The 12,444-nt window shown below is 32.1% G+C and overlaps 1 protein-coding gene across 9 annotated transcripts in view; it reads left to right on the forward strand.

The window, feature by feature from the left end:
- The window catches only part of LOC105333342 (MAP/microtubule affinity-regulating kinase 3), a 31,719-nt gene that overhangs the window by 1,474 nt on the left and 17,801 nt on the right, over nt 1-12,444 (forward strand). For all 9 annotated transcript variants that reach the window (XM_066088702.1, XM_011436259.4, XM_011436258.4 and 6 more), the window contains exons 3-6: nt 2,222-2,275; nt 4,082-4,130; nt 6,997-7,062; nt 8,892-8,962. In XM_066088702.1, the coding sequence (XP_065944774.1) occupies nt 2,222-2,275; nt 4,082-4,130; nt 6,997-7,062; nt 8,892-8,962 (240 nt within the window). The remainder of the gene's footprint in view (nt 1-2,221; nt 2,276-4,081; nt 4,131-6,996; nt 7,063-8,891; nt 8,963-12,444) is intronic.

Below are 12,444 nucleotides of genomic sequence, written 5' to 3' on the forward strand. Positions count from 1 at the left end.
CAAAGATGTAGAAATGTTTATAACTTTTGCTTAGCAAATGATGACATAATTTTTTTTCTGTTCAAATTGAATAGGGTGGGTTTTTTTTCAAAACAGGTAAAATAAAATCAACATATTAACCTTGAGAACGGTACTATCCATACTAGTAATCATATACAAAAACTGCTAAATAAGGGATGGGGTGGGGTACTGGGTTAAATGACAATCTGCTTAATGTTGGGAGGAATTAAGACAAACTGTCATCATCATTTTTACTTGACAATAATGATATCACATAAATGAGGTGGAAATGAATGTAATTGTATATGATAACACCAAATTAATGCATAAAAATGGGAGTATAACTTACACTTTTAAGGCAGTGGTCCATTATCGGCCTCATTTACAGAAAATGTACCCTTACATACTTCTATAGAAATTGACATCCCTGTACCCTACATACTTAAATGCTGGTAAGATATTTGGGATTGAAAATTGGAATGAAAAACTTAACCATGACCTATTATTAGTTATTTTTGTTTAGTTGTCCTTTTTTGTGTTCACTTTTTCAGTTAGATGTATCAAAATTTCTTCTCAACATTGGTTTTGCACGGAGGGTTAAAACTTTGTAAAAATTAGTTCTGATGTGGCTACGTAATTAAATTTTGCCAAATTTACTCCAGAATTAATTAAATCAACTTATTTATGAGCTTGACATTGTGTGCAGTTATTTACAGCTCATATATTTCTTGTGTTCACAAAATGATGAAAGTGTCATACTTTCCTATGTCTTATTTCATCATGATTATTTTTCAAACTGTTGGAGGTTAAATAAGCTATCCATCCTCTTTTTGGTCACTTTCACCTTCAATAGTGTGTACCTCTTGAACTGTTTGCTTCTGAAACTTGTGCATCATGCTTATAATAATGTCATTAAGGCCACATAAGATTAATTTTTAGATTCGAATCCCCGTCCGCCCCTCTGAAAATTTTGTATTAAAAAAAAATTATGGAAAAGAAAATTTGGGGGGGGGGGGGAAGCCTGGCTCTGTATTAAAAAAATTCAAAACATTTTAATGGCTGCCTAAACATGTGGACCGTGTCATTCCAGTCATGTGTGTTATCATAAGGATACAAATGTTGTTATTTCTAGAATATGAATGGTGAAACAGGTGTTTTTTAAAAAATAATAAATAAAATCCGCCCACCCGTTCCATATTTTTGGCAAATTAGGATGAGAATCTAAATGTTAATTTTATATGGCCTAATATGGGCTCATGGAAATAATTTGCTAAAGAGGGAGAACAAATTGTTGATAAAAGTACATTAATGGTTAGGGTTGGATACCGTTAAGGATGAAATGGTACGATACCATACCGGTATTTTTTATACGATATGGTATTTTTAACGATATGGTACTAGACCTTAATAAATGAGAATGATGATTTTTTTTTTCTTCAATGAATGAGTTTTTGATCTTTCAGTGTTAAAATTTATAAAGATAGTATCATATATTTACAATAGCATACGAGTTTACAAACTGTGTTAATTTGTGCTTTTAATAAAAGATTAACAAACAAATAAATTGAATCTGATTCTCAAATGTTTAGTAAAGTTACTGGCGTTTCCCCCTTTTCCCAGGCAAAATAACTGGCAATGGTTGCAAACACCACCATCTGATTTCCTACTGAAATGAGACTAGACAGCCGAGCGCTTTACCCGGTTGCCAGCCATTGTTTGGTCGCACTAATTGACGAAACATCAGAAAATCGAACGGAAATAAATAAAAAAAACTTTTGCGCTATATTGTCTTTAATTTACATTTATTGTCAGAATAAAATTTAAACACCATTATTGTAAATGTATTTTACTTTTTTTTTTTTTAAATTATGTATTGATTTATTAAAGTATTGGCAGTCGAATCAAGTGTTGTACTAAGAATGATAAAGCACATATTTCGTTAATCAGCCCATCCTTATAATACGCGGAGAATTCGATTTTACCGAGTTTTAATCGTTTTTTAAAATCATTTTAGATGTATAAAAAGGTTTCAAAGATACAGAAATACCGTTATTAGTACCGGTATTAAATGAAACGGTACTTTACCGGTATTTTTAAAACAACTATTCGGTACGGTATTGGTACCGTGTACCGGTATCCAACCCTTTTAATGGTAAATTTTAGGATATCTGTTACGAATGTCATTGGCCTTTGCATTTATGTTGTACTTGTTTCCATTTAGGTTGCAATCAAAATTATTGACAAAACACAGCTAAACCCATCAAGTTTGAACAAGGTAAGTTGGAAAGATTAACCCTTAGGCTGCTACGCGCGACAGTTGTGGCGCCGAAATTTCAGGTCCGACACTGCTACGCGCGACTTTTGTTTTTCCGAGAGCGAGTTATCTAAGGTTTCCCTAAGCCTAGCTTTAAACAAAAACACGATGGCTATTGTTAAGAATGAAATATGATTTGTCAATTGATGTTTTTTGGAAGGTTTCTAGAGTTTTCCAGAGTTTAAAATAAAGGCTATAGAGCAGTAAACTTCCGAGAAATGTTTTGAATTGTAGCCAAAATGGCGAAAGTAGACTGAAGCAACGAGACGAAAGTTTTGAACTTTTTCACAGTGATAGAAAAGACGATAATAATTTTTATGGATTTAATTCTGTAGTACATAACTTAGGAGATGTTAATTTATTGATCTATATGTCTTTGATGGACTTTGTGCCAAGAAATGACCGAGAATTTGATGTTGATCTTGAGGTAGGCTAGTCGCATGTTGATCCACAGCCATTGAATATCCCATTCACCAGAGAGGAAAAATTAAACGTTAAAATGGAGGATTAAGAACCTTTATCATTTCTAAATTATTTTTCAATGATATTTTTATAGACATTCTTGTTTAATTGATCAACATCTATACCTAGAGACGTGTGCAGTCCGAGAATGTGAACCAGAGCAACATTAAAAAATAACATTGATAAAGTGTTTGAAGTATTTCTTTATTTTTCTGTTATTTTTACCTCTAAATTGTTTACCTGATGTTCGAAAATTATATGAATAAAAATGAATCTCACAATGTATGACTTATTAATATACTAAGGATCTTTCACAGTCATTTGGGTTCTAAGATTTGAAAATTGAAGAATGGAACAATAAAAGGCATTAATTTTAATTGATTTTCACATTTGAACGTGCCCAGATTGATAAATACAAGTAAAATGAGAAAAATGAGCATTGCATTGAAATCTTCAACATTTTCTCTTGCAATCAAATGTAAGTTTGGTAACTGTAGCATAAATAGCTGCTGAGATATATGATTTTAAAACTTGATATTCATTTACCATTAATTGTAATTAATTGATTCAGTAGTGGCAGCCATCTTGGCGAAAATTAAACCAGCAGCCTAAGGGTTCATAGAATTTCTTTGATTTAACATTTGGAATTATCAAGGTTTAGGTAATAAATGTTTTGTAAGCATTCAAATCAGTGAAAGCAGCGAAAGATATGAATTTTTATGCCCCCCTTTGAAAAAGGAAGAGCATATTGCTTTGCTGCTGTCGGTCGATCAACCAACAGTTTCTGTTCACTTTCAACAGAATAATGCCCCTTGGATGTAGAAAAATTCCAATTATTTGCAGTTTCCGTTCATTTTCTTCGCAGAGGATGCAAATATTGATATGAAATTTGGTATACAGATTTATCATAATATCTAGGTCAAGTTTGATTTTTTGGTACGATCATAGAAAAATTCCAAGTATTTGCATTTTCTGTTCATTTTCTTTGCAGAGGAATGCACATATTGAAATGAAATTTGGTATACAGGTTTATCATAATAATATCTCAGTCAAGTTTAATTTTGGGTACGATCGAGCAATTTTCGACAAATTTATTTCCCTTGGGTGTAGAAAAATTTCACTTATTTGTAGTTTTCGTTCATTTTCTGTGCAGATGTTTCCAAGGTAGAGGGGGCATAAGTGTTTTACAAACATCTCTTGTTGTACATAGTATTTCACATCATTAGCATATGCCAAGAAAATATATTTGAACAAATTAAATCTCAGCAACTAACAGTGACAAATGTTTGTACTTGCATATTGTAGCTGTTCAGGGAAGTAAGAATAATGAAGAACTTGGATCATCCTAACATTGGTACGTATTGATCTCCCTAATCAATATACATACTAAATGATATCCTAGTGTGGAAATCATAGATAAATCCTCTTATTTTATTATGTAAATATGTTGGTGCAGAAGATTGGTTGTGACAAAATATTCCATTTTCACCCTCATTGATTGTATGGATGCTGAAGTACAAAGCTCATTGCCAAAAAGTTTTTGTTAGCTCACCTGAGCTGCCCAGCATCCGTCTGTTAACTTTTTACATTATTGACTTCTTCTCCTAAATCACTTTGCCAATTTCAATTAAACTTGGCACAAAGCATCATTGGGTAAAGGGGATTCAAGTTTGTTGAAATAAAGGGCCATGCCCTATTTTAAGGGGAAATAATTAGGATTTATTGAAAATTTGATGATATTTAGTGCTGAAACGAATGTGTGAATGTTCGCGAATGAATAGTAAATTTCTAATATTCGAATGTGTATTTAGCATTCGAATTTTCGATCACATGTTTAACACTCATATAAAGTGCTGTAAACTATGCAGCATCATGTTATTTCATTACGATGGAAAAGCGAAGCTGGGAACATTTTACTCTGAACGAAAGTGAAGACAAAGCCATCCATGACTTCCATGCTTGGTAGAGTCTTTTTCTTAACCCAGTTATAAACTCTTCCACCATGCTTGTTTACATTGAAAGTAAAAGCAGGGTTTACATCGAACGGAGACAAACATTTTACATTTTGGATTTTTCAATTTATTAGACAATAAAGAAATAATTTGCTTAAATGTTTGAACGAGTGTGAGCTATTGAGTGTTTATATCAAAAGGTACATCGAAAGTTTTTTTTTTATAGATTCCTCAATATAATTTTTTTTTTTTAAATAAACAGAACATTTCATGAATTATGAGCGTTATTGGTTTCTTTTTTAAGTCTATATCAAACATGGCAGAAATATTTGGAATTACTTTCGTTATGTTACATATCTGTCTCATACAGGAGTCAGGACTGCAGTATATTATTAAAGAAGTTATAAATCTTTTGATTGTAGTTGATGGAAAAATAAGTTTATTGTTATTTGCATAAAAAATAAATACGCACCTAATTCAATGAATACTGATGCATTAAGTGTCAACTTCGAACTGACGTGTTTAAGCAGTCTACACATACACCCACTTCGTAATACAAACTATCAAATATGCTTAATTAATACCTTGTAAATGACATCTACGAATATTCGAATACGAATCGAATAGCACTAACGAATATTAGAATACTGATTCATGGTATTCGTTTTAGCACTAGTGATATTTTTTTAAAGTCTTCCTCTCAAATACCAATAGGCCAGAAAAGCTGAAACTAGTGTGGAAGCATTTTCAGATAGTGTAGATTAAAGTTTGGTCCCAGAGGGTAAGGTGTGGGGCCATAATGTGGGATCAAATTTTACATAGGAATATATAGAGTTAATCTTTGAATATCTTATTACAGTAAAACTCGGTTATAGCAAGGTCCTAGGGAACAGTGGATTTACTTCGTTATATCGGTAATTCGTTATATCTGTATAATGAATTCGTAATAATAACTATAGCGAATTCACTATATACATGGTTTCTTTCACCAGACTATAATTGTTGTTAATTGAGGATTAAAATAAAAATACATCTCTTTGATACCTTTGATAATTGGATTATGAATTGAAAAATATTTATAAAAATAAACTCATTCAAACTTTTATGTTTAATGGTAGTGCAAATTTTTTTTTAACTGTAAAGAAATTCGTTATTAAAGTGTTAAATTTCGTTATTACTCACTTCTACAGGACTCAAAATGAGTTCATTATATCCGTAAATTCGATGTATTCGAATTAGTTATAACCGTAAATTTTTTGCTAAGATTTGTTAAGAATTTTCCAAGGGATTCAAAAACACTTCGCTATATCTGAGAATTTGCTATAACAGTGTTTGTACTAAAAGTGTTTGTACTGAAAGCATCCTCAGATAGTGTAAATTCAAGTTTGTTCAAATCATTGTCCCCAGGGGTAAGGTGGGGCCACAATGGGGGGGGGGGGTTAAATTTTTACATAGGAATAGAAAGAAAAAATTTATTTTAAATCATCTACTCAGAACACGACTGGCCAGAAAGCTATAACTTGTGTGAAGCATCATTAGGTAGGGTATATTCAAGTTTGGTCAAATTATGATCCCCAGGGGTAGGGTAGGGGCACAATGGGGGCCGGTTAAATCTTTACAAAGGAAAATATTGAGAAAAATCTTTAAAAAAAAAACATTTCATAAAAAAGGTGCAACATTAGTGAAAGCAACTTTAGATAGTGTAGATTCAAATTCGTCAAAATCATATTTTTCAGGAGTAGGATGGAGCTTCAAGGGGGGGAGGTCCAATTTTACAATGGAAAACATTTTAAATTCACTAAAACTCAAATGTTTTAATATAAGGTATTACTTATATGCAAGCATTTTGACATATTTTTGATTCTTTAAAATTGTTTAGACTTTGGCCTCTGGTCACAAGTTTGATGTAGGTTTATATCCCATTTGATTTAGATCTGCTTGAGAACTGTAATGCTCAATATGTGAAATGACTATACTGTGACAAAAATGGATCAATGATAAACAGAATAACCAGGGAAAAAATTGATTTTTTCAAATACAGGATCTCTTACACATATATTTTTGGTATATTACTCCGTAAAGCTGATTTTATGATGTCTGTTGTTGCTCAGGTGAGCAGTGTGGCCCATGGGCTGCTTGTTAAGGGTAAAGTGATAAAAAAAAAAGTAGTAGTACATCAAATATGCTAAGTTGAATCATTTTGTACTAAGCTTAATGCCAGCCATTGCCACTGAAAGAAATAGCTTAAATGTTGTACTTTTCTTGCAGTGAAGTTGTTTGAGGTGATAGAGACAGAAAAAACACTCTACTTAGTTATGGAGTATGCAAGTGGAGGTTTGTGACAATATTTTAATTTTTAAGCATGAGCACATTTTTTATGAGACATCAAAAGGTTCTCTCAACTGTAAATTGATGGCATTATATTGTCATTTATCTTTGTTCTATTGTAGTATGACTGTTGAAATTTTCAGGTTTTGAACAAATCATATCTAACTCTATATACAGAATATCTATTATAGTCAGGGTTGGCAAAAAAGCGTTAAATACTCATATTTCCGAGGACAGTGGGAAATACTGGTTATTTCCGGGAATTACTGGGAAATAAAGTACAACTACATATATCAGTGGCCTCCGGGTATAACGAGCTCGGATATTACGAGGTACTTCTTACAACGAGATGATTGTGTGGTCCCAAATTATTTCTTTATTTCCTTTTAAAAAATTTCGGTTCCAAGAGATCATTTATAACGAGACTCCGTATATTTCGAGGTAAAAACTTCTGCCCATTAGTTGTACGCGCTATCGGATATAACCAAGTACTCGCTGTACGCTTGATAGCACATGCTGGTTCCATGTAACGAACGGTATGGCAGTGTAATTTTCACAGGTATGTATACACAGGACATTAGATTAAAAGTATTCAGAAGTAATGATGAGTTGTTTTTATTGCAATGTTCTCAGTCATGGCTTCGAAGTAAAAGAAAAGGAAAGTAATTTCGCTAGAAACAATAGGACTTTTTTATAGATATAATTTTTGCCTGTTAGTTGTAAACGCTATTGGATATAACAAGGTACTCCCGACAAAGGAAAGTAATTTCGCTTGAAACAATAGGACTTAAAAAACTGGAAAAAGTAAGCGGACTTGTCTAGAAAAGCCAGTGACTCTAAAAATAGCGATACCGACATTGGGTCTTCCCATATTATGAAAGTGTTGATTCACTGGTTACGGTATTAAATTTTTCGACAGATACTAAGTTAGTACAATTTGGAGTGAAATTAAAAATGATGACGAGACAGACACTGAAGAGGATGATGATGATATCGGTGTGTCGGCAAAAACTCGAGAATTTTCTTTAAAAAATGCACTAAATACGGTAGTGATTTTCAAACCTTCTTCATGCAGAAAACAGACATCGAAGATTCCACATTAAGTGTTTTACAAAATTAAAACTGATTGACATTATTGAAACTTACCAAAGAATTTATTTAAAAAAAAAGAAAAAAAAGCAACCGAGAATCACACAGTTTTTGTCTCTCGTGAAAGTAACACATGTTTAGATTGTACACGTAATTATTCCATGGTCATTTACATGAATATGCTGTAAGTATGTTACTTTTCAACAAAGTTTGAATAAATTATATGTATTTATTTCATTATCACTTGTTTATTTGAGATGTAAAGAACAATCACATGTCACCTTGGGAAGTTGCCAACCTAGGATATAATGAGTATCGGTTATAAAAAGAAATATATAACTAAGTCTCCAGCATCTCGTTATACCCGGAGGCCACTGTATAGTACTTAATACTTAGACATTAGTCTTAATCAAATCCGTTAAAATGTAGACAATAGTACGCCTTGTCAGCTATATGACATTTTATAATTTTCTTTGATTTTAACAAGTTTTGACTGGCCACTAATGCATTGGTTATCTTCTTATGAATACTCCAAACTTGGTTCATTCGTACCCCATTGTTATTTTGTTTTTAAGACTTAAGTCAGGTATAGGTGCATCTATACAGTTATCATAAACATGGAATCAAAAGTTCCATTTTCTTGTTATTTGGTGAATGTGATAATTTAAAGTCATTGAAAAGTATTTTAAATTTTCTTTGTATTGACACAAGTCATTTATGAGTAACATATTTTCTCACTATTGCAGGAGAGGTGTTTGACTACCTTGTTGCACATGGGAGAATGAAAGAAAAGGAAGCCAGGGCAAAATTTCGACAGGTAAGTCTTTTGACCTTATGGTGTCATCTTCAGACCTGTTTACAATTTTTGTAATGATGTCTTGTTTTTTTGTGTGTGTGTGTGTGTTTGGTTTTTTTTGTTGTTGACTATTTTCATATTTCAAGGTTTTTGTTTTAACTCAATATAGAAAAGTATCATTCTAAATTCAGACATCAATTTGTTTATTTAGAGATAAACAACAGGTCACTGAAATCTTGAGCTGTTGAATTGCTCTTTTATGAAATTCATTATTTTTACTTCCATGAACAGCTAAAATTTTCTAAACATTTGAATCTATAATATGTTTTTGAGTCTGAAATTAGGGCTGTCACGGTCCAAAAAATTTTCGGGTCGAGTTGGGTCTTAAAATTTTGGATTTGGGTTTTTTTTCGGTTCGGGTCTACTTTCAAATAAAAATTCATATCTTAAACATCAAAAGTTTATTTATTTCTATTTCTTTCCTCTTTTATATTAAATTTTAACACAATAGCTAGTTTTCTGACTAGAAATTCAAATGACATTTGATAATTTTAAAGTTAAATTTAAAAAAAAAAATATATTAATTTAAAGAATAATTTCACTGCAGATTACTTAATGAACATTTTGAAGCCATATGTATTACAAAGGATTACTAGAAAAAAATATTGTAAACTTCCGTTTTTAGCTCACCTGAGTGAAAGCTCAAGTAAGTTTTTCTGATCACGTTTTGTCTGTCCGTCTGTCTGTAAACTTTCACATTTTAAACTTCTTCTCTAAAACCTCCTGGCCAATTTCAGCCAAATTTGGCACAAAGCATCCTTATTGTAAGATGAATATAAATTGTAAACATGGAAGACCAAACTTTATTTAAAGAGGAGAAAACCTTGAATCTGTCGAAAAAGGGGGTGCATTTTTAAAAATCTTTTTCTCAAGAACTACTGAGTCAAATTCAACGTAATTTAGCATACATAATCCTTAAGGAAAGGAAAATGTAAATTGCAAAATTATTGGCAAATTCTGTTTCAATTTTGATTAATTTATGAAAAAAATATTAAAGAAAGAATGGCGGTCAATCAGTTTATAACTTCGGTTTGGTATTTTTATACCCCAGCTCTGAAGGAGAGGGGGTATACTGTTTTACCCTTGTGTGTCTGTCTGTCCGTCTGTCTGTCTGTCCGTCCATAACAAAAATTTCTGTCGCATTTATCTCAGCAACTATTTATCGCAGATGCTTGAAATTTTAACACAGTGTTTGTTAAGGCATGCCATATCGTGGGATATATTTTTGTACCAATCGGACGTCAACTTCCTGTTAAATGACGACTTTGCTTATTTTTTTAACCAAAATATTCAAACAAATTTTCGTCAAAGATTTCTAAGCAACTGTTTATCGCAGATGCTTGAAAATTTTACACAGCATTTGTATAGGAATGCCATATCGTGGGATATATTTTTGTACCAATCAGACGTCAACTTCTTGTTTAATGACGACTTAGTTTATTTTTAGCGAAAATTTTCAAACAAATTTCCGTTAAAGAATTCTCAGCAACTGTTTATCGCAGATGCTTGAAATTTTTACACAGTATTTGTATAGGCATGCCATATCGTGGGATTTATTTTTGGTCCAATCAGACGTCAACTTCCTGTTAAATGATGACTTTGTTTATTTTAAGCAAAAATTTGCAAACAAATTTCCATCAAAGAATTCTCAGCAACTGTTTATCGCAGATGCTTGAAATTTTTACACAGTATTTGTATAGGCATGCCATATCGTGGGATGTATTTTTGGTCCAATCAGACGTCAACTTCCTGTTAAATGCGACTTTGCTTATTTTTTAACCAAAATTTTCAAACAAATTTTCCTCAAAGATTTCTCAGCAACTATTTATCGCAGATGCTTGAAATTTTTACACACTATTTGTATAGGCATGCCATATCGTGGGATATATTTCTGTACCAATCAAACGTCAACTTCCTGTTAAATGACAACTTTGCTTATTTTTTAACCAAAATTTTCAAACAAATTTTCCTCAAAGATTTCTCAGCAACTATTTATCGCAGATGCTTGAAATTTTTACACACTATTTGTATAGGCATGCCATATCGTGGGATATATTTCTGTACCAATCAGACGTCAACTTCCTGTTAAATGCGACTTTGCTTATTTTTTAACCAAAATTTTCAAACAAATTTTTCTCAAAGATTTCTCAGCAGCTATTTATCGCAGATGCTTAAAATTTTAACACACTATTTGTATAGGCATGCCATATTGTGGGATATATTTTTGTATCAATCGGACGTCAACTTCCTGTTAAATAATGACTTTGTTTATTTTTTGTTAAAATTTTCAAACAAATTTTCGTCAAAGATTTCTCAGCAGTTATTTATCAGAGATGCTTGAAATTTTTACACACTATTTGTATAGGCATGCCATATCGTGGGATATATTTTTGTACCAATCGGACGTCATCTTGCTGTTAAATGAGTACTTTGTTTATTTTAGCCAAAATTTTCAAACAAATTTTTCTCAAAGATTTCTCAGCAGCTATTTATCGCAGATGCTTGAAATTTTAACACACTATTTGTTTAGGCATGCCATATTGTGGGATATATTTCTGTACCAATCGGATGCCAGCTTTCTGTAAAATGTCGACTTTGCTTATTTTGCATATTCACATCAGAGCGGGGGTATCACTAGTGAGCATTGGCTCACAGATATCTTGTTTATATTGAAAACAATATGATAGAGACAGAGAACCAGTCAAGTTCTTTGTTTGAAGCAGTCATGTTGGACGCATGATAAACGGGTCAAACTGACAAAGATGAATTTGCTTGTTGTTTCACGTGGGAAGGGAATATTTGAAACATGCAAAATATATTTGTTCCTATTTTGTGAAGTAAATTGAGGATAAATATTTCAATGCATTGACATTTTCACTCCTTGTGACAGTGGTTTTAGCTTGTTTTGATTTTTTTCATTTGCGTTATGCTTTTTAACTTGAGGGGAACTACCGTATTTTTCGGGGCATATGTCGATGTGGGGCATAGGCCGAATTGCTATTTTTTAGACAAAATTCAAGAAAAATTCTTAGACTAGCCGAATTGGGGGATAAGCCGATTTTTAATCGATGATTACTATAGTGAAAGTATGACTGCTGAATAAGGAAGTCATCGTATTAAGTATGTACTTTCAGAATATCGATGTAGGAAGTCAAAAGAGTAATTAAAGTTATTTAATTTGCTTAACATATATATTTTAAGCAATTTTAAAAAATAAATCTGTGTTTTGTGGCTGTTTGGTCTCTTCCGTATTCGTCGGTGTATCGTTATGTATCGTAATTTTACATAGTGTAAATTTAACTGCAGCACCAACCTCTGTGGTTCTGTCTGGTAGAACTAAGTACAATGTATAATATTTTACCAAACCTTTTATAGTTTATTAATACCTTATTGCTAAATCTCATTTAATCAAGTTATACTTTGAAAGCTACTTGTAAATACGG

Source organism: Magallana gigas, chromosome 6, assembly GCF_963853765.1.
Source record: "Magallana gigas chromosome 6, xbMagGiga1.1, whole genome shotgun sequence".
NCBI lineage: Eukaryota > Metazoa > Mollusca > Bivalvia > Ostreida > Ostreidae > Magallana > Magallana gigas.